Source organism: Natator depressus, chromosome 5 (assembly GCF_965152275.1).
Source record: "Natator depressus isolate rNatDep1 chromosome 5, rNatDep2.hap1, whole genome shotgun sequence".
Classification (NCBI taxonomy): Eukaryota; Metazoa; Chordata; order Testudines; family Cheloniidae; genus Natator; species Natator depressus.
In genome coordinates this window covers 126,714,176-126,739,429 of record NC_134238.1, presented here as the reverse complement: position 1 = coordinate 126,739,429, position 25,254 = coordinate 126,714,176, and the positions used below count along the sequence as shown (strand labels likewise).

The window sequence follows — 25,254 nt, the reverse complement described above, 5'->3', positions numbered from 1 at the left end:
AAGCTTATGCTCAAATAAATTGGTTAGTCTCTAAGGTGCCACAAGTGCTCCTTTTCACAAATAACTTCCAACTTTTTGTATTATTGTCTTTCTGTTAGAGATAGAAAGCAACACATCAGGTCAGTTCATGGTGTTGCAAAATTAATACCAGTATTGGAATTTTTAAATACCAATAGTGCTTATAGGCATTTGGATTTAAAGTGCTGTGGTATTCAGTTTTAATTTTTTTAAAAAACGTTTGTATTAATACAAAATGTTTTACATTTCACTGGAAGTAGAATTGGTTAAAATAATGACACCACCCTGAATTTTAATAGCCACTTAAATGTCTTAGACATCACATCCATTTCAAACCTTATCACTTTTAGTGAGACATATGAGACTTCATTGAAACCTGAAGTATTGGAATTAAAGCAAGCAACTTAAAAGTTATGCAAATTTTTTTCACATCAACAAATCTAAGTAATAGTTGCTTTATGAAGACAAGTGAGCTTTATCCCTACTTTGCAGGAAATAAATATATGTATTCCATCAGCAGTCAGTAAAACACTCATCTTGCGAGTCATTATATCATTTCATATGATGTAGAATGAGAGGCTTATGTATTCCATCCAATAATGGGATTTTCTTATTTCAGATTTTGCCTGTGGCCCACACAAAGATACATCCAGATCAGGTATCGTATATTTAGTATATTGTTACATGTTTATTCTGTCTCTGTGAGTGTTAGGATGACATTGCAATTTTACTTCCAGGTTCTGTTGTTTTTTTTCCCAGTTAAGACGTTACAAAACCTTAAATAAAACTAAAACCAATAGTTCATTCTCTAATGGGTGAATTATTGAACTGGAGCTGAAGGGACTGAAGTACTAAAGACTTGGTTTGTTAGAAAAAAACATGATTGCTTTATAGATTAGTATATTTCAAGGCCAGAAAGAACCATTAGATTATCTAGTGTGGCCTCCTGTATAACACAGGCCATAGAATTTCACTTTGTCACCTCTGTATTGAGCCCAGTAACTTGTCTGACTAAAACATCTTCCAGAAAGACATCCAGTCTTGATTTGAAGACGTTAAGAGATGGAGAATCTGCCTGAATAATGCAAGGTGGAAAATATTTTAGAAGCTATTTATTTTCCCCAACATTATCAATCAGTTTAATGGTTAATGTAATCTGTTACCCACACAAAATTCTATGTTACTCTCACTGTCTAGGGTCACCCACCTTTACCCAGTTCCTAGGGCTCAAGGCGTAACCCTGTTAATTAGGCACCCACCCTTACCCTTCCGTGGGCTCAGGGCATAACCTTGCACTCTGCAGGTTTGCGGGGTCTTTTACCAGTGAAAGAGCCTTACGCAGTAATATCCTACTAAACCTCTATTTATTAACATTCCCAAAACAGAATGCACATGCTAAACATACAATGATCACCACTCCCAATAAGGCAGATGAACTTTTCTTGATGGCCAATCAGGATCAGGTCATCTGGGGGACTCCAGTTTCTGCATGGTATGGTTGGCACGGTGTTGAGGTCTGGCAGCTGATCTTGGGGCTGTGTCCTGAAATTGGTTCCCAAGAACTTCCTTTTGGACCCCAGTTTATATAGTGAAACTTGAGTCCTACTTAGCCATACCTTAATCAATTGTTTTACTAAAATTTTACTAACCAATCTTAACATATTGTAACAATTCTCTAACCAATTCTACCCCACTACCTTAATTGATTTACACCTAGCAAAATTAATTATGTAACAGAAACAATCAAAGAATCAGACAGAGATCATGCAGACAAAGAATAGAGAAGTGGGGACCATAAAGACAAAACAATAAGGAAATGAGGTTTTTACAACCACAACTATTGGTAAGCGATTGCTTTGCCAGACAGAATGCTATCAAACTACGTTTTCTTTAACCACCTTAAGATCCGTTTCTTTATCTGATGATGGTGGGTACTGTTAGGACAGGATCGCCTTCTTAATAGTCCAATATTACATTGTTTTAATGTAGTTTAGATGGAATGTGAGGATGTGGCTTTTTGCTGCTTAGCTCATGGCTGCTGCCCTCCTAATATGGCTGCAGACAAATGCTTTAGGCCTTACAATATGGCGACAGGAAAAGGCCTTATCCTTACAAATCAAAATAATTTCAAAAGAAATAGGTGAGACTAAAGAAAATACAATACTAAAGTGGTAAATTTAGTTAAATATATACCAAAGACACATGGTTTAAAAAAAAGTAGGAAATCAAAGACATTCAGTATTGGACTATTTAGAGAGCACATATGAAGGTTCATAGAAATGTCTTTATTTTTATGCTCTTTAGCTGAGCATATAAACTTCCACCTAAGCCACTCTGGATAGCATATTCTCTTATTCTATAGGTGGAGTTGTATCTCTTTCATACAAACATTTATTTCCAGACACAGTACTTAATACCAGGAGTAGTCCCGCTGAAATCAGAGCATTAAGCCTTAAAATCGAGTAGTAAGTGCTTGGGGGATTGAACCTTAGTATAGTTCAAAATAGGATACCAAATTAGTGTTGTCCCTCGTTTTCCCTGTAGAGAGAATGTAGGGCAGGGGTCTCAAACATGCGGCCCGCGGGGTTCTTTCGTGCGGCCTGCCAAGCTTCCCGTGCCCACCCCTGTGCGCCCCTCTGCCTACCCCATGGTGCTGCGTGCCCGCACCACTCCCTGAAGCAGCCAGAACCATGCCTCTGCGGCCCCCCCCGGGGGGGGGGGGAACGGGGACAGAGGGCTCCGTGCATTACTCTCGATTCCAGGCACCGCCCCCCGCAGCTCTCATTGGCTGGGAACGGGGAACTGCGGCCAGTGGGAGCTTCGGGGGAGGTACCTGGAGGAGCAGCAAGAGCAGCACACAGAGCCGTGTGCCCCCCATCCCCAGGGACATGGTTCCGGCTGCTTCCTGGAGCGGAGTAGGGCGGCGTGGGGTCAGGGACCAGGGCAGGCAGGCAGCGAGCCTGCCCTGGTCCTGGTGCACGCCACTGCCACCCCGGAGCCGCTCTAGGTAAGCAGCGCCAGGCCAGAGCCTGCACCCCGCCCCCCGCTGCACCCCACAACCTTCCTGCACCCCAACCCCCTGCCCAGAGCCCCCTGCCACACCCTGCACCTCAACCCCCTGCTGCACCCCTCCTGCACCCCAACCCCCTGCCCTGAGCCCCCTGCTGCACCCTGCACACCTCCTACACTCCCTGCCCTGAGCCCCCTGCTGCACCCTGCACCCCGACCCCCTGCCGCACCCTTCACCCCTCCTGCACCCCACACCCCAACTCCCTGCCCTGAGCCCCCTGCACCACCCTGCACACCTCCTGCACCTCAACTCCCTGCCCTGAGCCCCCGCCACATCCCGCACCCCTCCTGCACCCCCTGGGGGCAGGGTTGGGGTGGGGACTTCGGGGAAGGGGTTGGAATGGGGGCGGGGAAAGGGTGGGAAGAGGCGGGGCAGGGCCTCATTGAAGGGGTGGAGTGGGGGCGAGGCCAGGGGCAGCAAGGGTGGGGTGTCAGTGATGCAGCCCTCTGGCCAATGCACTAGTCCTCATGTGGCCCTCATGGTCATTTGAGTTTGAGACCCCTGAGGTAGGGAGTATTGCCCGTGATTATAGTGTAAAAAGCTTTCCCTAGTGGAATTAATTCTCAGGTACCCTCCATTGGGCTAGAATAGGAGGATTTGTATTTCAAAAGGTGTGCTCTTCCATGTTTTGCTAATGGAGACATCTATAAAAAATAACCACTTATCCTTTAAATACGTGTATAACTTCACTTGTGATTAGTCCCATTAATATCAGTGTGACCAGTCACATGAGCAGAGTTATGTATCTGTATGAGTGTTGGTGGGATAAGGTGCTTAGTATGAAAAGCATATTAATTGCAGAATATCTAAGGACTGCAGTTGGCAAATAGTCTTGGCACACATCCTTTTGTAATACTTTTGAGATGGAATAATTTCGATCCAGTAGGCTTATACTTTTCACCATACTATACCTTTTTATGTAAATATCTTCAATGTTGGTTGTACAGAATTTGCAGTTAACATCCCCCTTTTGTACAAATCTGTTTTTGGGATGAAACAAATTATGACAGCAAAACAAAGTTGAGCTTAACATTTATTAAGTGATATCTTGAGTTAGATCTTTCTTTAGCCTGCAATTAGATCAGTGCAAGCAGACCCTTGTGTCTGCACGGAGCTTTAATCCAAGAAACAGGTTCTCTGAAGTAAGATAATGCAAGTAGATTGATACCTAACCATTGGATGCCTAGTCAGAAAAAAACTTAAGGCTAAATGTAAATAATTATTGATATTATTTGATTCTGTACCTGTTCAGCTCAGTGGGAGGGTTGCCATTGAATTCAGCATGCTGAGTCAGGATTAGACCCATAATTACAAATGGGACAGGGCCATTGATGAGAAAGCACATGACAGGGCAACTAATATGCTCAAAGGATATTTTGTTCGCTGGAGGGGTTGGTAAAGTTAGCTATAGAACTCGCCACTTAAAAGAAAGGGAGAGAATACAGGTCTATGTTTATCAAAAGGATGGGTTAAAGACATTAAATTATGTAAGATAATGGGAATGCAAAGTACTAGAATAGGATAGCTACTAATGCAGAAAAAATGGACTTAATCAATAGACACAGTTGTCAAAGTAGCTGGAAAAGGAAATACTGCAATTGTAAAGCCTTAAAATTTCCAAGGGAAAAATCTCCTCCCCCCTCCCCCAGGAGGGTACTATCCTTCAAGACAGGAAGAATTTTAAGGCTCCCGGACTGCAGAAGAATCAGCTGTAGATCAACAGGCCCAAATTCCTCCCCTTCACTGATGTGAATATCAATAAACTATTAAGTCAGCGGAGTTCTGCCAGATTTACAGAATTGTAGCGAAGAGCAATATTTGGCCTTACGTATAAGTAGAAGGGAAGGAAACCAAGTTTTAGTTTTTTGGGGAAGTAGAGATATAGCTGCTAAATCAGTTCTTGGACTTTGAATACTAGGGTTTAGGTTGTTAATTAACATTTTCTTGGTTTAGAAAATGATTTGCCCTTACATCAGATGGTTTGGTCTTCTGTTCTCCTGTACAGAGCAGTGAGCAAATGAGGCCTAGCAATTCAGATTGCAAAGAGATATTTAGCATTTTATTGTATTTAGATTAGAGAGCTCAAAATTGAACCATAATGAAAACAGACCTTCTGTGCAGTGTCCTCATCCTCAAACTTTTACAGCAAGAACCATATTTTAATAAAGATTGTCTTATGACACTTCCCCCACCACTCAGCCACACTATATTCCTTAGGCAACTGCAGCAAATTACTTCTATTGAAGATGCATTAAATAATTTAACTGGCAAAATATACGTTAACAGTAGGAAATAAGGTAGAGGAACCAGCAATACATGACCAGCAGGTTCTGGGGTCCACATTTGACAGTTTGGGGGACTCTGGCCTCTTGCATCCCAATCTCATCTTCCTTCACATACTGGAATCAAGTCACTGAAAGCAAACATGTCTGAGGCTTCTGAAGAATTCCTGCTCCAAATTCCAGCTCTGGGAAGTTTTGAATGGGGATGTTTGCTGGTCAAGACCTCTCAGAAATGCAGTGTCATGTCATGTCACATCACAGTGACCAGAGGCATCATGGTCTAGTGAATCAGATATTAGGCTGGAAGTCAGGAGACCTAGAACCTATTCTCAGTTCTGTTACTGCCTTTGGGCAAGTTACTCCACCTCCATGCCTGTCTCCTTTCCTACCCTTTATCTTGTCTATTTAGACCAGGGGTGGGCAAACTTTTTGGCCTGAGGGCCACATCGGGTTTCTGAAATTGTATGGAGGGCCAGTTAGGGGAGGCTGTGCCTCCCCAAACAGCCAGGCATGGCCTGGCCCCCACCCCCTATCCGACCCTTCCCCCCCCCCCCGCTTCTTGCCCCCTGACGCCCCCCCGGGACTCCTGCCCCATCCAACCCCCCCCCGTTCCCTGACTGCCCCCTGGGAACCCCTGCCCCATTCTCCCCCAGACCCCCCACCCCTAACTGCCCTTCACCGCCCCATACAACCCCTCTTCTCCTTCCTGACAGCCCCCCGGGACCCCTGCCCCTTCAACCCCCCTGTTCCCCGCCCTCTGACCACCCCACAAACTCCCCTGCCCTCTTTCCAACCCCCTCTCCGCCCCCTTACCACGCTGCCTGGAGCACCGGTGGCTGGCAGCGCGGCTGCACCGGGACAGGCAGCTGCGCCGCGCAGCACAGAGCACCAGGTCAGGCCAGGCTCTGCAGCCCCACCGCCCAGAGCATTGCGCCGCACAACAGCATGGCTGCGGGGGAGGGGCCGGGGGTGAGCCTCGCAGGGCAGGACGGTCCCACGGGCCAGAGTTTGCCCACCTCTGATTTAGACTCTAACTCTGCCAGGGACTCTCTCATTATGTCTCCATATAGTGTACTGGCACCATAAGGATTACTGAAATAATGATGGCGGTATGTGAAGTTGAAGGGCCTGCAGTAGTTAAGAAATTGGTGGATGTAAGGCTCAACCCATATCTTTTCACATAATGTCACAGAGGTAATGATGATATAGCAACGAGTAAAGTGACAAGGCGTTGCCATGCAGAGCTTGTGTTCCAAGTTAGACACAAAGTTTATAACAGCAGAGAGATGCTTATCACTATGTATCCATTCTATTAGTTATCTTTCATCATCTTCATCATCATGTTCCTATTATGCCTCTGGCGTTTAGGGTAGCGATGAAGCTCCTCGACTCCTGTCTGTTTCTGGCAAGCCTTTCAATGGTTCCCCAGCTGTGCCCCAGGTTTTTCAGCTCGGCTTCCACAGCTCTTCGCCATGTTGTTTTTGGGCAGCCTTATTTTTGCTTGCCTTCAGATATCCATCTTATTGCTACTATGGTGATGGAATCAGTTTCCATCCGAAGCACATGACCGATCCATCTCCAACGCCTCCTGGCAATGAGGGTGCGCAGATCCTCTTGGCTGCACTGTATCAGTAGATCTTGGTTTGAGATTATTCTGGGCCAAAAGATACAGAGGTATTTTTCTGAGGCAGGTTGTATGGAATGAAGACAGTCTGGACATGTCATACTTTCTCATTCCCCAGCATTCTGCACTATAAGGTAGTGTTGAAAGAACGCAGCTCTGATAAATCTTGAGTTTGGTTTTGGTGTTGTATTTTGATGATTTCCAGACAGTTATCTTTCAGGATTTTTTAAAAAGCTAATCCTATAAATTAAGATATGGTAGCAATGTCCCGAATGACAGTTTAGATGTCAGTAAAACAAGCCATTTCTGTAGCTCTTAACAGTTTTACTGCACTCAGAAACTGTAATCTAAGTAATTCCCAAAACCCTAATGATATCTTCAATTCAGCTAACAAATACCTGTTTCATTAAATCAGTGTAGGGTCATCCTAGCACATGTAATAATACCAGGCTCTTGTATAACACTTTTCACCAGTAGAACTCAAAGTGCTTTATGAAAATAATTATCATTGTCCTTTCATAGATGTGGAAATGGAGGCACAGAGAGGTGTAGTAATTTACAAAGGATACACAATAGGCCAGCTTGATTAATAGTTACGCTTCTTTAACTGTGAACACAAGTGATTGTCTTACCCCTTAAAAGTGAGCAGTACCAAAACCCTCCACGTTTGTTTAGCAATGGTTCCTATTTTTATTTGGCAAACCACAACCTGGCACATCTTATGCAGTCATCTAGGTAATTGGAGCAGATATTCCAGAAGGCTTACAAGTGTCTGATAAGCACACTACTCTGTTTTGTGGTACTGTATGGATGATAAATCAGAAAATGGAAATGGTTGGAAGAAATCTATATTTTAGCAGGCAAGACATTCTCAAAATTTATTCTGCACTGTGAAGTTATGACTTGTTTACAGATATTGCTGGCAATTTTAGAATGTAACATTCCTCATGTCTATATTTTGCAATGATGTGCTTTCTCTATTAATAACACTGTATTTTATTTCAGAAATTAGGTGAAAGTATTCAACAGCTTCTACTAATGAAAATTGCAGTCTACCTGATGACTTTTTTAATAGTAACAGTGGCTTGGGCAGCACATATAAGGTATGAAAAGGGGGAACATTTTTTTTGTCTAACTCCTTCTAGGCAGTTAAAGCAAGATTAGTTTAGTGGAAGTGAGTGACCAGAGATGCTATGTCACATTTTTCTGGAAATTTGCACTGAGTCCTGATAGAAAGAATGTTTTGATTATAGCCAAAGAGGATTAAAGTATTTGATATTAAGCCATCTTTTTGTAATGTTTTTTAAAGCTACAGAAAACATAAGATAAGAGATGTTTGGGAAATTTCTTTTAGATAATATTGGCAGAAGGTACAAACATTCATTGTACAATATCACCAACAGGTCTGACCCACCACAGTAGCAGCAAAGTAAAGGAAAATAAATACTGTATCTTTAAAGTCAAGCTATTTTAGATTTGTAGACTGTAAAATATACATTGTTCCATTAAGAATATAATTTCTAACATATATAGTTAGAGGAATTCAAACAGCAGAATTGGTCTAGAGCTTACGTTTGTCCTTTCCAGTGCATACAACATCACTTCTCTCCCCAACAGCATTTTCTTTAAAACTGAGTGAGAAACTGGAGAATCTGCATTTTATAGGGGGTACAGACTGTGCCCCTTCCCAGCATGCTTTGTTAAAAGGAAATTGACAAGAAAGACTTTCCCCTGTCGTCTCTTTCTTTTTCCTTCCACCCCAACCATCTGAGCTTCTTTTCTAATTGAGATCAGGTTAGCTGGAATTTATTTCCTAATTTGTCTAAACAAAACCAGTTTGCTTTGATTTGGCACTGCTCAAGATAAAGAAGAACCATAACCCACTCTTTTTTTTTTTTCTTCTTCAAGTCTCGGACAGGTTGGGAGGGGAATATAACTACATTTTGTCCTATTTTTCCCTGAGGCTTTTTCCTAATTTCTCACTGATGTACTGTAAATATGTACAGTAACTAAATAGCAGTGAGAATAACTTGATTCAACTGCTTGTTTTTCTAATGATATTAGCTTAGTGAAATAACTGCAGTTTATCTTACTTGAGGCTTTGATACCATCATAAATGGCACTTTTTGAATGCATATGAAAAGTAAAATTTATTACTAAACCTCTTTAAATTATCTTTTAGGAAGGCTACAAAATGAATAATATGTGGGTGAAGAAAACATGGGTTGAATAAATATCTAATTTCTCAAATTGTGAGATGCTAAAATCTTCCCTCTCAAATAGAGAAACTTAACAAGATTTGATTTCCTATGGCTCATCTGTAATACTTTGCCTATAAAATGACTACTACAGAATGCTTTGTTGGGCATTTTTTCCAATGCCATATCTTTATTTAAACCAGCCATTTCAATCTAGTCATGACGAATATATGTAAATTCTTGGAAAAAAATTTAAAAGAGAAAATAGTTAAGGAGATAGAGGTAGATGGTAATTGGGATAAAATACAAAATAGTTTTACAAAAGGTAGATCGTGCCAGACCAACCTGATCTCTTTTTTTGAGAAGATAACTGATTTTTTAGACAAAGGAAATGCAGTAGATCTAATCTTCCTGATTTCAATAAATCATTTGATACTGTTCCACAGGAGAAATTATTAGTTAAATTGGAGAATATGGGATTAAAACGAGAATTGAAAGGTGGGTGAGGTGCTGCTTAAAGGGGAGACTGCAGTGGGTAGTACTGAAAGGTAAGCTGTCACACTGGAGGGAGGTTACTAGTGGAGTTCCTCAGGGATCAGTCTTGGAACCAGTCTTATTTAACATTTTTATTACTGACCTTGGCACATAAAGTGGGATTGTGCTAATAAAATTTGTGAATTACATAAAGTTGGGAGGTATTGCCCACACGGAGGAGGACCTGAATATCATACAAGATGATTTGGATGACCTTGAAAACTGAAGTAATAGAAATGGGATGAAATTGTATAGTTTAAAGGGCAAGGTCATGCTCTTAGGGACTAACAACAAGAATTTTTGCTATAAGCTGGAAACTTACCAGTTGGAAACAACAGAGGAGGAGAAAGACCTGGGTGTATTGGTTGACAGGATGACTCTGAGCTGCCACTGTGATGCAGCTGTGAAAAAGGATTATGCAGTCCTAGGACACATCAGACGAGGTATTTCCAGTAGAGACAGAGAAGTGTTAGTACCATTATACCAGGCACTGGTGAGACCTCACCTGGAATGCTTTGGGCAATTCTGGTCTCTCATGTTTAAGAAACATGAATTCAAACTGGAACAGGTGCAGAGAAGGGCTACTAGGATGAACAGAGAACCTACCTTACGGGAGGAGACTTAAGGGGCTTAGCTTGTTTAGCCTAACCAAACAAAGGCTGACAGAAGATATGATTGCTCTCTATAAATACATCAGAGAGGGAGAGGAGTTATTTAAGTTAAGGGCCAATGCTGGCACAAGAACAAATGGCTATAAACTGGCCATCAACAAATTTAGACTTGAAATTAGACAAAGGTTTCTAACCATCAGACGAGTGAAGTTCTGCAACAGCCTCCCAAGGGGAACAGTGGGGGCAAAAAACCTAACTGGTTTCAACACTGAGTTTTATGGAGGGGATGGTATAGTATGATGAGATTGCCTACTGCAGCATGTGGCCCATCTGCTAGTAGCAAAATTCCCCAACAGACTGAGATGGGACACAAGATGGGGAGGGCTCTGAGTTACTGCAGTGAATTCTTTCCCAGGTGTCTGGCTGATGGGTCTCGCCCACACGCTCAGGGTCTAACTGATCGCTGTATTTGGGGTCCAGAAGGAATTTTCCCCCAGGTCAGACTTGTAGAGATCTTGAATTTTTTTTTGCCGTTCTCTGCAGCATGGGGTATGGGTCACCTGCTGACGTGACCTAGAGTAAAAGGTGGATTCTCTGACACTGGAAGTCTTTAAATCATCATTTGAGGACTTCAGTAGCTCAGCTAGAGGTTAGGGGTCTGTTACAGGAGTGGGGCTGTAGGCTGCAATGAGCAGGAGGTCAGATTAGATGACCATGATGGTCCATTCTGGCCTTTAAGTCTGAGTAATGTTTTCTTTAACTCTTTTCTCTGGGTATTGAATTAATGGCTGCCTTGACTGAATGTTTTAAACAGATGAACATAGTCTTAAGCTTGAGCTTGGGCAGTAGTTTGTTCTACATGCAGAGAGGAAGGGAAGGAAAGACAAAGGGGGAGAGAGGAAAGGAGATTGAAGGAGAAACGCTCCCCTAGTTTGGAGGAGCACTGGCAGTGGCTGCTCGAGAGAAGGAAATGAACTTGGGAGTCCTGTCTGCTAGCCCAGAAGAGATTGTAGGTGGGGGAGAAATAGCACATCCCTTTGAGCTGTATGCTTAGCTTTCCTTGTGCTCATGCACTTTTGAGGGAGCGGTACTCATGTCAGTGACCTAGTATCTAGCTATCTTTTTAAGACCCTTATAATCAAAACATACCTTCCACCTTTGTGTAAACTGTGCTGGCTAAAATGTTTTTTTCAGCATCCACCTTTCATAGCGACCTCAGATTGCGACATGTCTCTGGAGGACCAGTTGCGATATAGCCTTTCTTGCCTCTGGTGTGATAAATTAACTCCTTAAAGTTGTCAAAGGACGTATCTATATTAATGGAGGCCCTGATCCTTGAAAGATTTAAGCAAGTGCATAACTTCACACACATGGGTAGCTACATTGATTGCATTGTGACTATTCCTGTGAATAAAATTAAGCATGTGCATAAATCTTTGCAGTTGTGGAGTCCAAAAAAAGTCTCATTTGAAGTTAAGAAATTTACAGATGCCTTCTTCCTTCCCCTGAGGGGGAGGGATCATTAAATTGCTTTCTGTGGCACTAATGGTTATAGGTAACACCTCTTGGAGCAGACTGCATTAAGACACATAGATGAACGTGATTTGTTGGGGAAGAATCAACATGGCTTTTGTAAAGGGAAATCATGCCTCACCAGTCTACTAGAATTCTTTGAGGGGGTTAACAAGCATGTGGACAAGGGTGATCCAGTGGATATAGTGTACTTAGACTTTCAGAAAGTCTTTGACAAGGTCCCTCACCAAAGGCTTACCAAAGTAAGCAGTCATGGTATAAGAGGGAAGGTCCTCTCATGGATCAGTATGGTTAAAAGACAGAAAACAAAGGGAAGGGATAGATGGTCAGGTTTGAGCGTAGCGAGGTAAATAATGGTGTCCCCCAAGTCTCTGTACTGGGACCAGTGCTATTCAGTATATTAATAAATGATCTGGAAAAAGGGGTAAACAGTGAGGTGGCAAAATTTGTAGATGATGCAAAACTACTCAAGATAATTAAGTCCAAAGCAGACTGCGAAGAGTTACAAAGGGATCTCACAAAACTGGGTGACTTCGCAACAAAATGGCAGATGAAAGTCAGTGTTGATAAATGCAAAGTCACGCACACTGGAAAACACAATCCTGACTGTACATACCAAATGATGGGGTCTAAATTAGCTGTTGCCACTCAAGAAAGATCTTGAAGTCATTGTGGAGAGTTCTCTGAAAACACCCACTCGATGTCTAGTGGCAGTCAAAAAAACTAACAATGTTAGGAACCATTGGGAAAGTAATAAATAATAAGACAGAAAATGTCATAATGCCTCTATATAAATCCATGCTATACCCACAGCTTGAATACTGCCTGCTGTTCTGTCACGCCATCTCAAAAAGGAGATATTGGAAAAGGTGCAGAGAAGAACAACGAAAATGATTAAGTGTATGGAATAGCTTCCATATGAGGAGAGATTAAAAAGATTGGGACCTTACAGTTTGGAAAAGAGATGACTAAGGGGGGATATGGTAGAGATCTATAAAATCTTGAGGTGACTGACTTCTCCGGGGTGCAACCTGGAACTGAGGTACCGTTGAGCCCTGTCTCACCAGCCTGGGTCCCCTCCCACACTGTGATCCTATGATAAGCTGCAGATTCCTCCCGGTCCTGCACTCGCACAAACATTTAAACAGGCAGGGACATACCCAGCTGCAGTTGCATGAATGCCTTTGCCAGGCACTCATGAACCAACAATAGAGAGGCTTCAGCCCCCAGCCTAGGACCCCGGAGCTGTACCGTCTTGCCCTGATTAGAAGCCTGACCAGTGTAAGTTATTACGCAGTCCGCCCTTCCCTCAATGTGTAGAGACAATGCACCAGCCCCTGTTCCTGAGCAGATTTCCCTTTGCACTTCAAAGAACACACTGTTTTAGGTAAAAAATATAAAACAGATTTATTAACTACAGAAAGATAGATTTTAAGCGACTATAAATAATAGCATACCCAACCTGAAGCAAATACCAGCAACTACACGCCACACCACAGAAACACTAACCCAGGAACCAATCCCTGTAGCAAACCTCATTGCCTACTCTGTCCCCATATCTACTCTAGTGATACCATCAGAGGACCCAACCACATCAGCCACACCATCAGAGGCTCATTCACCTGCACGTCTACTAATGTTATATATGCCATCATGTGCCAGCAATGTCCCTCTGCCATGTACATTGGCCAAACCGGACAGTCCCTGTGTAAAAGAATAAATGGACACAAATCGGACATCAGGAATGGTAACACACAAAAGCCAGTGGGAGAACACTTCAATCTTCTTGGACATTCTGTAGCAGATTTGAAAGTAGCTATACTTGAACAAAAAAACTTCAGAAACAGACTTCAAAGAGAAACAGCAGAACTAAAATTCATTTGCAAATTTAACACCATTAATTTGGGCTTGAATAGGGCCTGAGGGTGGCTGGCTCATTACAGAAGCAGCTTTGCCTCTCCTGGAATTGACACCTCCTCATATATTGGGAGTGGACTACATCCACCCTGATCGAATTGGCCCTGTCAACACTGGTTCTCCACTTGTGAGGTAACTCCCTTCTCTTCATGTGTCAGTATATTTATGTCTGCATATGTAAGTTTCACTCCATGCATCTGAAGAAGTGAGGTTTTTACCCACGAAAGCTTATGCTCAAATAAATCTGTTAGTCTTTAAGGTGCCACTGGACTCCTTGTTGTTTTTGTAGATCAAAGTTGGTTACCTAAGAAATAAACAAAATCACAATCTAAGTTCTATACACTAGACAGGATTTGAATCGAGCAGTGTGTCACCCTGATCATACAAGCAGTTTGTAGATCTTTCATACACAGGCTGGGATCCCGTCTTTCCTGTCTGGGACCATCCCCTGTTCAGTCTTTGTTCCTCAGGTGCTTCCAGGTGTTGAGTTGTGGGGGGTGTGAGGCCAAGTGATGATGTCGCTTCCCCACTTTATAGCTTCTGCCGTGTGGAGGGAACTTCTTTTTCCCAAGCAAAGTCCCCAGCACAGTTTGTGGAAAAGTACAAGCACAAGATGGAGTCCAGTATGAGGGGGACCAGATTGGTATGCCAGAGGGTTCAGCGGTACCCGAGTTCCAGATTGCACCCCGGAGAAGTCTGTCACACTTGACTGGCATGGAGAAAATGAATAAAGAAGTGTTATTACTCCTTCACATACCACAAGAACCAGGGCTCGCCCTATGAAATTAATAGACAGCAGGTTTAAAACAAAAAGGAAATACTTTCCTCACACAGTGCAGTCAACCTGTGGAACGCATTGTTGGGTGATGTTGTGAAGGCCAAAATTGTAACAGGGTCCAAAAAAGAACTAGATAATTTAATGGTGGATAGGTCCATCAATGGCTGTTCACCAGGATGGTCAGGGATGCAACCCGATGCTCTGAGTGTCTCTAGCCTGTCTTTGCCAGAAGCTGGGAGTGGATGACAGGGGTTGGATCACTTGATGATTACCTGTTCTGTTAATTCCCTCTGAAGCACCTGGCACTGGCCACTGTCAGAAGACGGGATATTGGGCTAGATGGACCCTTGGTCTGACCCAATATAGCCATTCTTATGTTCTTAATAAGTTAAGGAACAGTTTGTGGGAGGACCTAGGTTCAGAGGTTCAGTGATCAGTGTACTTTATAGATTAATAGAGGAATACAATAAAATTAACCCTACAGACATAAAAAAAATTAAAAATATTTAACCAATTTACCTTGCTTTTTTTAATCTAAGTAAAATTCAACGAGAACCAGACTAATTCCGCCCTCCCCAAAGCTGAATGTAGAGGGGGAATAATCTAAACTGTTTTTCATGCACATTCTGAGATTGATGAATTTAACAAAACCTCATAATCTGGGTCTACTTTGAAAAATGATTCAGATGCTATTCAGAAATCTCAAAGATTTCCAGATGAACCATGCTATCTTTGCAAATTAAACCATTTATTCTAACTGCCACACCTGCAAATTTATTTTGGAATGTGTACATCAGTCTGGCTTCGTTCTGGTTCGTGCATAACCAGTAAACAAAGTTTCTACTGGGGAAAATTTGCCTGTTTTCACATTTGAGCAACACTGTCATCTGCAGTGGAATTTCACAAGTTTAAATGAGTACAGACTATGACCCTGCACTCAGAGTTTTAGGGCCACTGAAGCACATGAGTAGATCCATTGACTTCATCGGGGTTACTCACATGTTTGCACGATCATGGCCTCGGTTAATAATTCTGTTGATGTGAGAGTCAATAAAGTTCAGCTCACTTTTTCACATCTGTATTGGCTCTGTAGCCATAGTGAAAATGTATTTCAGTAAACAAATTTGATTCAGAATGACATAAGAAACATCTGTAAAGTAAGAAAATGCCCATTTTACATAGTCTCTTTTCTGACCCCAACTGCCCTTGAAAAATTAGAAAGAGATGATTCACAGTAACCACCCCTTCAGCAATTAATTTGGATTTCCTTATCTAGCATTTTTATTTTCTTCACAAACAAATGTTTTTATGTTTCAGATAATCAGATGCTTGTTTTTTCAATCAGACAGATATTTATTGCTAGCTGCCAGGGCTGCTTATTATATAAATTGCTGAACACTGGAAATGTGTTTATGATATAATGTTATCAATGCTTGTTTTTACTAAGTAGGTTGGTTCATGGCTTTTTGTCTTGTTTTTGCAGACTGTTTCAGGTGATAGAACTTATAGACGATGTTCTTGCCCTTCTAAATTTGGTGAGTCTCTGTCAATCATAGTTGAACCAGCAAATGTAAGGTTGAAATGTATAAAATCCGGTAGAGCTACACTTTTTGTTATATTTGTATCCAGATACTGTCAGCAAAGTATATTATATTATATTATATATAATATATATTAAATATATATTATATTTTAATCTGAGTAATTTAAATTGGCCAAATAGGAAAACAGGCAGAATCATACAGCTTAATTTCCCTGCCTACCTGCCTGCCTTAGCCCCACGCCGTTCCCGGAAACGGCTGGCTGCTGGCACGTCTCTGCAGCCCCTGGCAGGGGGGTGAGGTGGCTCCGCGCATTGCCACCACCCCCAGCATCATCCCTGCAGTTCCTGGCCAATGGGAGCTGTGGAGGCGGCGCTAGTGGGCACAGGCAGCACACAGAGACCCGCTGTCCCCCTCCCCCCAGGGGCTGCAGAGACGTGCCAGCAGCCAGCTGCTTCCGGGAGCAACGTGGGGCCAGGGCAGGCAGACAGCCTGCCTGAGCCCTGCTGCACTGCCGACCAGGAGCTGCCTGTGGTAAGCACCTCCCAGCCGGAGCCTGCCCCCCTAACCCCCACCTGCACCCCAACCCCCTGCACCAGCCCGGAGCCCACTCCTGCACCAAACTGCCTCCCAAAGCCTGCACCCCTCACTTCTGCACCCCAGCCCCTGCACCAGGCTCAGCCAGTGCACAACCCACAGTTGAGAATGTTACACTGATTTGTGACAATCCTTGAAGGATTTTGGATCTATAAACCACAAATGATACTAATAAAAAATAAAACTCATGAAATGTCCAGGGGATTCTATGAGATTAAGTGCAGTGTGACCGTACGACCCCTGCACCCAAACTTCCTCCCAGAGCTTGCACCCCTCACTCCTGCACCCCAACCCTCTGCCCCGGGACCCCCTCCCACACTCCGAACCACTTGGCCCCAGCCCAGAGCCTGCACCCCCGCCCCAGCCCAGTGAAAGTGAGTGAGGGTAGGGGAGAGCGAGCGATGGAGGGAAGGGGGAATGGAGTGGGCGGAGCCTCAGGGAAGGGGTGGAGTAGATCCTGGGTTGATCTTAAATTCAAAAAGTGATCTTGTGCATAAAAAGATTGGAGACCACTGCTTTATTCTGTTGTTTTAAACCCCTTCGGTTGACAGTCTGCATGTCACAAAATTTGACATTTTAAAATGATTCTGCTTATAACTAAGCCCTGGTCTACACTAGGACTTTAGGTCGAATTTAGCAGCATTAAATTGATGTAAACCTGCACCCATCCACATGATGAAGCCCTTTATTTCGACTTAAAGGGCTCTTAAAATAGATTTCCTTACTCCAACCCTGACAAGTGGATTAGTGCTTAAATCGGCCTTGCCGGCTCAAATTTGGGGTACTGTGGACACAATTCGACAGTATTGGCCTCCGGGAGCTATCCCAGAGTGCTCCATTTTGACCGCTCTGGACAGCACTCTCTACTCAGATGCACGATTGTTTGCCGTTGCTCTGACGCAGGGAGGGGCGACTGAGGACACGGCTTACAGGGTTGGCTTCAGGGAGCTAAAATCAACAAAGGGGGTGGCTTTACATCAAGGAGTATTTCAGGCAGGACTTCACGGAGGGTTCCAATAAGAAATGGTGCACCTAAGTTATTGTTCTTATTGGAACAAGGAGGTTAGCCTGGCCTCTGATTGATACATGGCTAGATTTACCTTGCTGCACCTTCTCTGTGAGTGACTGCAGTGTGACCTAGAGGAATGAGTCCCCTAGACGGGGGGGCGGGAAGCAAATGAGTACAAAACAAATCTGGTCTATTTCTTGTTTTGATCCACTCCATCTAGCTTTTACATCTTTGGCTGGCAGCAGACGGTGCAGAAGGACTGCAAGCCATCCACATCTCATGGCTGCTCGGCAGAAGACGGTACAGTACTACTGCTAGCCATCCTCATCTCTTGCCTGCCCGGCAGAAGATGGTACAGTACGACTGCTAGCAGTCCGTATTGCCTGCCTGCTCACCATAAGACGGTTCAATAGGACTGACTGCAGGACTAAAGAGAATGACCTGGTCAAGTCACTCCAAATTTAGTCCCTGCGCCCATGTCTGCCCAGGCACTCCCAGCCGACATGGCCAGGAGCACCTCGGACACGACGAGGACGGCTACCAGTCGTATTGTACCGTCTGCTGCCAGAAGGCAATGGGTTGCTGCTACTGTGTAGCAATGCCATACCGCGTCTGCCAGCACCCAGGAGACATACGGTGACGGTTACCTGAGCGGGCTCCATGCTTGCCATGGTATGGCGTCTGCACAGGTAACTCAGGAAAAAAGGCGCAAAACGATTGTCTGCCCTTGCTTTCACGGAGGGAGGGAGGGAAGGGGGGCCTGACGATATGTACCCAGAACCACCCGTGACAATGTTTTAGCCCCATCAGGCATTGGGATCTCAACCCAGAATTCCAATGGGCAGCGGAGACTGCGGGAACTGTGGGATAGCTATCCACAGTGCAACGCTCCGGAAGTCGACTCTAGCCTCGGTACTGTGGAAGCACTCCGCCGAGTTAATGCACTTAATGCACTTAGAGCATTTTCTGTGGGGACACACACACTCGAATATATAAAACCGATTTCTAAAAAACCGACTTCTATAAATTCGACCTTATTCCGTAGTGTAGACATACCCAAACTGACTTTAAATACCATTATGGCATTATGGTATGTTTACACTGGCAGAGTTACAGTGTTGGCAGTTACAGTGCCACTCAGAGAGCGCTGAAGGGAAACTGCTGTTGTATGTTCACACTGTTAGCTGCCTGTGCAGTAGTGTGTTCACACTTGCAGCACTTGCAGCGGTATTCGGAGCGGTGCACTCTGGGCAGCTATCCCACAGAGCATCTCTTTCTCTTCTGCCGCTAAGACTTGTGGGAAGGCGGAGGGGGTCGCGGGGCATCCTGGGTCCTGTCCCAGTGCCCCATGATGCATTGCTTCACATCCCACCAATCCCTGTGCTTCCATCCACATTTGGCGCCATCTTTCAACAATTTGTGCTCTGCCTCTTCGGTCTGCAGGAATGGATCCCGCACTGTTGACCAATATGCTGCTCACTCTCACTAACACGTCACGAGTGGCAGTGAAGTTATTCCTTAAACTACAAAGTCAAGAGCAGTTTGACATTGATCTTGCCACATGTAGTAGCTATGACACGAAATTGCATCTGAAGAAGTGAGGTTTTTACCCACGAAAGCTTAGGCTCAAATGTATCTGTTAGTCTTTAAGGTGCCACCGGACTCCTTGTTGAAATTGCTTGTGGCATTCACAGAGGTGCTGACCACAGTGGAACGCCACTTTTGGGCTCAGGAAACAAGCACTGAGTGGTGGGATCACATCGTCATGCACATCTGGGATGATGAGCAGTGGCTGCAGAACTTTCGGATGAGGAAAGCCACATTCATGGGACTGTGTGATGAGCTCACCCGCGCCCTGCAGTGCAAGGACACAAGAATGAGAGCTGCCCTGCCATTGGAGAAGCATGTGGCGATTGCACTGTGGAAGCTGGCTACTCCACACTGCTACCAATCAGTCGCTAACCAGTTCGGAGTGGGAAAGTCGACCATTGGACTCGTGTTGACGGAAGTGTGCAGGGCCATTAATCGCATCCTGCTCCGAAAGACCATAACTCTGGGCAACGTGCATGACATTGTGGATGGCTTTGCACAATGAGCTTCCCAAACTGCGTAGGGGCGATAGATGGCATGCATATTCCAATTCTGGCACCAGACCACCTAGCCACCGAGTACATTAATTGCAAGGGGTATTTCTCAGTGGTTCTCCAGGCACTTGTGGATCACCGTGGGCATTTCACGGACATTAACGCAGGCTGGTCTGGAAAGGTGCATGACACACACATCTTTTGGAACACTGGCCTGTTCAGGAAGCTAGCTGCAAGCAGGGACTTCCTTCCCAGACCTGAAGATCACCATAGGGGAAGTAGAAATGCCCGTTGTGATCCTAGGAGACCCTGCCTACCCCTTAATGTCATGGCTTATGAAGCCATACACAGGGCACCTTGACAGCAGCAAGGAGTGGTTCAACAATACGCTGAACAAGTGCAGAATGACTGTTGAGTGTGCTTTTGGCCGTTTAAAGGCCTGCTGGCGCTGCCTATATGGGAGGCTGGACCTGGCCGATGACAATATTCCTATGCTTTTAGCCATGTGCTGTACACTCCATAATATTTGTGAAGGGAAGGGTGAAAGCTTCATGCAGGGCTGGACTGCTGACGCTCAGCACCTGGAGGCTGAATTTGAACAGCCAGAGACCAGGGCTATTAGAGGGGCGCAGCGTGGGGCCATAAGGGTCAGGGATGCCTTGAGGCAGCAATTTGAAACTGAAAGCCACTAATATTTTTTGCTATGCTCGGGAGTGCAGTGCTTGTAATGCTAGGAGGCGATTGTGATGGTGCAGATGATGCACTATGAAGGTTTAAGAAAATTGTCTGTTGCTTTGCAGGGCTCTGTTTGCTTTCAATTAATATAATAAAGATCACTTTCAAACCAAAACAATTCTTTTATTAAAAAACAACAGCCGAAGGTGAGAGCAAACAAAAAAAAACACATCAGCACTGAGGAGGATGGGGGAAGGGAGGGTCCCCGGAGGAGATGGAGTCCTGGGACGGTTAAAGATTTGTGTGTGTCCAGGTATCATATCTATCCTTCTCCTTTGGAGTACAGTGCAGCAGGTACTGTACTTCAACAGGACTAAACTGCAGAGGGCTGGGTGTTCAATGCAGTGGGCACTGAGAGTCCGCAGTGCTGGACTGTAACAGGGGAAGAGTGGAATGCAGCGGGTACAGCCTGGAGCCAGGAGGTTGATAAGAGTGTGTTGGCGGTGTCTGGGGGACGCATGGCAAAGAGTTTTGCGACAGCGGCTGCAGGGGAGGGCGGATGCGGAGCTGCTAGGTTTGCAGTGCTAGTAGCGTCTGGAGCATGTCCGCTTGGCGTTCCATAATGTTTTAAGAGCCGCTCCGTGGCTTCATTCTGGTGCGGCGCGTTCTCCTTTCGGTCCCTCTTCTCACTGTCCCGCCACTCCTTCAATTCTTGGTTTTCGGCCGCAGAGTGCATTATGACATGATGCAGAAAGTCCTCTTTGGTTCTTTGTGGCTGCTTTCTAATTTTGCGCAGCTGTTCAGCCGGCGATAACAAAGAGGGAGGCTGGGATCCCAAGGTCATATCTGTGAAGCCAAAATGCAACATTTTACAGAAGCAGTATTGTTTGCAACACACAGACCACTGATTCAGTGATTTAAAACACAGCCACTATTCACATACCTATCATTAACTGGCTGACTTTAGGCAAGCACACATGAGCCACAAGACCCCTAAAATGGTGAGTAACCACAGGGGCAGGGGAAATGAGTGTTCCAGGACCGTACTGTACACTGAGCATGTGGCTCTTTGTGGGAGCCAGCACTGTAGGGGGTGGGCCTATCATTACTGTCCCCACATTTTCCACAGGCTGTGTTCATTATGGAAGATATCTCGCAGCTGAGGGTGAGCAGGGAATCAAGGGAGGGTCTTCTCCAAGACTGCGGCTTCCGCCCTGGCCCTTTTGCAGCTCGCCTGTGTACAGCATTGGTCCCCCCTGCCCCTCCATGATGGCAGAGTGGCATGGGAAACTTATCCTTAATGGGGCAAGAAACAAAGCAGATCTGCCAAAGAACCTGCAGCAGCAGATTGCCCAGTATCTCCATGAGAGTTTCGTGGAGATCTCTGAGGCAGATTCCTGTGAAGTGAGGGAGTCAAACACCACCCTATCTGCCACTCAGACTACACATGTGGTGGTACGTGCATCATACAGACACAACCCTATTTTCTGCAACCCTCCTGCCCCCAGCAACTCACTTCAGTGATTCCCAAAATCAAAGGCACTTACCAGGGGCCTCCTCTCCTGTTTGTGCTTCGCCAAGCTCCAACAGCTGTGACTGGCTAGCCTCCTCCGGGGTAGAGAAGAGCTCCTGACTGCATGCATCTCTGACCTCTGAGTCGTCCTCTGCCTCAAGGTCCCCCTCCCCCTCCACATCCTCATCCAAGATTTCCTCCTCCTGGCTTGGTCCACTCTCGATTGGCATGCGAGCCACCAAAATATCCGCAGTGGCCTTCGCAGTGGAGGTGGGGTTGCCACTGAGTATCGCGTCCAGCTCTTTGTAGAGCTGGCAGCTCGCAGGCGCAGCACCAGAGCGGCGGTTTGCCTCCTGCGCTTTGTGGTAGGCGTTCTGCAGCTCCTTCACTTTGACACTGCACTGCAGTGTGTCCTGGTCATGGCACCTTTCTGTCATGCATCGTGAAATCTGTCCATAGGTATTATAATTCCTACGGCTGGAGTGCAGCTATGACTGCACTGCCTCCTCTCCCCAAATGCTGATCAGGTACACCAGCTCAGCATTGCTCCAAGCGGGGGATCGCCTGGTGCGTGGAGCAGGCATGGTCACCTGGAAAGATATGCGGAGACCACTGCACGCATCACCGAGCAAACAGGAAGGGGACTTTCAAAATTCCCAAGGAATTTAAGGAGTGGAGCTCACGGTTCATCACCTGAGGGCAGGGCAGTAGAGTTCAAACTGATGACCAGAGAAGCAAGAACAGGCATTGTGGGACACCTCCCGGAGGCCAGTCGGGGTGCTGTAATCAACCAGGGTGTCTACATTGGCACCATAGCACTGTAGCTCCAGTGCAGAAAGCTCTAAGCCTCTTGTTAGGGTGGGTTTTTTACAGCGTTGCAACTGCGCAGTTTCTGCGCACTAAGTGGCTTGGCAGTGTGTACACCTCAGGAGTTACAACGCAGAAAGCTGCTTTACTGCTTAGAAACTTGCCAGTGTAGACAAGGCCTAAGATAACATTACAATCAATGAATTATTGAGGAATTGGTAAAGACATTTAATCCTCTTCTAACATAGCTTTTAAGACAATACATCTTTATGTGGTTAATGTTCTCTTTTTTTAGCTTGTTTTTTTTTTTAATATGTAAAACATTGGGGATCAGATAGATGTGTACTTTCAACCAGCTCAAATTAGAGATGTTTGAAACACGGGGGGAAAATATCAGATTTCTGCATTACTACTTTAGAAGGCCTAGGAAGTGAAATAAGATCATAAACTAAATATAGATCTGCTATAAAGACAAAATATATATCTGTATAAAACTAGAGTAGTGATGAAAGACATTCTAATACTGCTAAAATAAGTCTGGAGTTGAAGTGTCAAGGCCAAACGGTCAGCTCTGTTGAATACTCTGATTTAGGGCAGATCTACACTTAATGCACTTCAGTGAAAACACTACTATGCTGATGGGAGAGCTTCTCCCGTTGGTGTAGTTAATCCACCTCTGCAAGAGGTGGTAGCTCTGTTAATGGGAGAAGCCCTTCTGTCAACACAGCGCTGTCTACATCGTGGGTGAGGTCAGTATAACTACGTTGCTCAGGGTTGTGGATTTTTCACACCCCTGAGCAACGTAGTTATACCAGTGTAAGTTTATAATGTAGACTTGGCCTAAGAAAACACTTAAGTCTGCTCCATAGTAATCCATTCCCTGCAGGATTCAGGTAGCAACTTCAGGAACAAATGCTTTTTCTTGAGGCAATGCCTGCATTAGCAATTAAAATTATTTATTTGTTGGTGTAATCCCTAACAGCGATGGACTCCCAGGACTTAGTCAACCTTATCTAACACAGCTACTGCTCTGTTAGTCGAGCTTGTATTTCAAACATGCTTTTTTTCCCTTCTAGGCATGTATGATGCTCATAACTTTCTTGCCATACACGGTAAGTAAGCTTTACATTTTCATTCATGTTTAATATGGCTGCTTTAACTCTAAAAAATACCTAATCAAAGCATTCAGAAACTCTAGAGAGCATTATTATGACTCCTGAATCCCACTGCAGTGCATATGTATTATTTTTCTGATAATCCTAAAAACTTAACACATTAAAACATGATTAGGCCTTCTTGTTGTGCATTTATTAATTTCATTTTGGGGGGTTCTTTTTAAGAATTTTTTCATTTAATGTAGATGTCCAAAATTGGGCTTTTGGGGGGCTCTTTGTGTATACTGTAATGAGTTGTGTATGTGTGTGTGTATATATATATAATATGTTTGTGTGTGTGTGTATGTGTATATATACATACACACGCAAACATATTATTTTTTTATATATATATATATATAGTGACAAAGCTCTGTCCTTGCCTCCGTGGGTCCCGTGTTTCCTGGCGGATTTCGCTAGCCTCAGAGGCTCACTGTGACCCTCCATGTAACCCTTCTCTCTCTAGAGATAAGGGTCACAGTCTACTGAGCCATTTTCATCATAAGCCAGTGAGGGAGGTGAGGAGAAGTTATCCTTGCTTGCACAGTCTCTGTTGTCTCCCAGTCTCAGTGATTAATCAGGGGGCAAACATGGGGGGGAGCCCAGGCTCTCTACTCCAGGCTCCAGCCCAGGGACCCTAATAGTATCAGCTCTTGTAGCTGACCTTTTAGAAACATGACATGTACAATTCCCTGGGCTACTTCCCCCACAGCAGCCCTCACTTCCTCAAGCTCCACTTCACCCTTACCTCAGGGCTTCTTTCCTTGTGCCTGATATGGTGTGTACTACTCAGCCTCTCCAACAGCGCAACTTCCTCCCACAACTCCTGACATGCACACCCACCTGACTAGCTGGGAGGCTTTTAACTAGTTTCAGCCAGCCCCTGATTGGCTTCAGGTGTCCCAATCAACCTAGCATTCTCCCTGCCTTCTGGAAAGTTCTTGATTGGCCCCAGGTATCTTAATTGACCTGGAACAGTTGCCATTTCACTTATCCTTTGTACCAGGGATTTGTTTAACCTGGAGCTAATATATCTATCTCCCACTACTTTTCTATAGCCATCTGGCCTTGCCCCGTCACATATCCCCCCCCTCTGCTCAACACCATAGAGTTGGGCAACTTGGGACGCCAGGCAGTATGCTCGTGACAGACCATCAGCATTGCCATGGTGGCATCCAGCCCTGTGCCGTATGCGGAACTGAAATATTTAATAACTCCCCATTCACTGAGCACCATTCATCTCGTGCGCTGAACAAGGCCAAGATTCTGTGGCAAAAAGTATTGGATCATGTAACTAAAGACTGTGTTA

General features: G+C 44.7%; 1 protein-coding gene across 1 annotated transcript in view; it reads left to right on the top strand.

Annotated features, from left to right (window-relative positions):
• Nucleotides 1–25,254, top strand: part of TMEM175 (transmembrane protein 175) — a 51,657-nt gene that overhangs the window by 9,106 nt on the left and 17,297 nt on the right. The window contains exons 2-5 of the mRNA XM_074953610.1: nucleotides 638–676; nucleotides 8,000–8,097; nucleotides 16,049–16,100; nucleotides 23,868–23,903. Coding sequence (XP_074809711.1) covers nucleotides 638–676; nucleotides 8,000–8,097; nucleotides 16,049–16,100; nucleotides 23,868–23,903 — 225 coding nt within the window. The remainder of the gene's footprint in view (nucleotides 1–637; nucleotides 677–7,999; nucleotides 8,098–16,048; nucleotides 16,101–23,867; nucleotides 23,904–25,254) is intronic.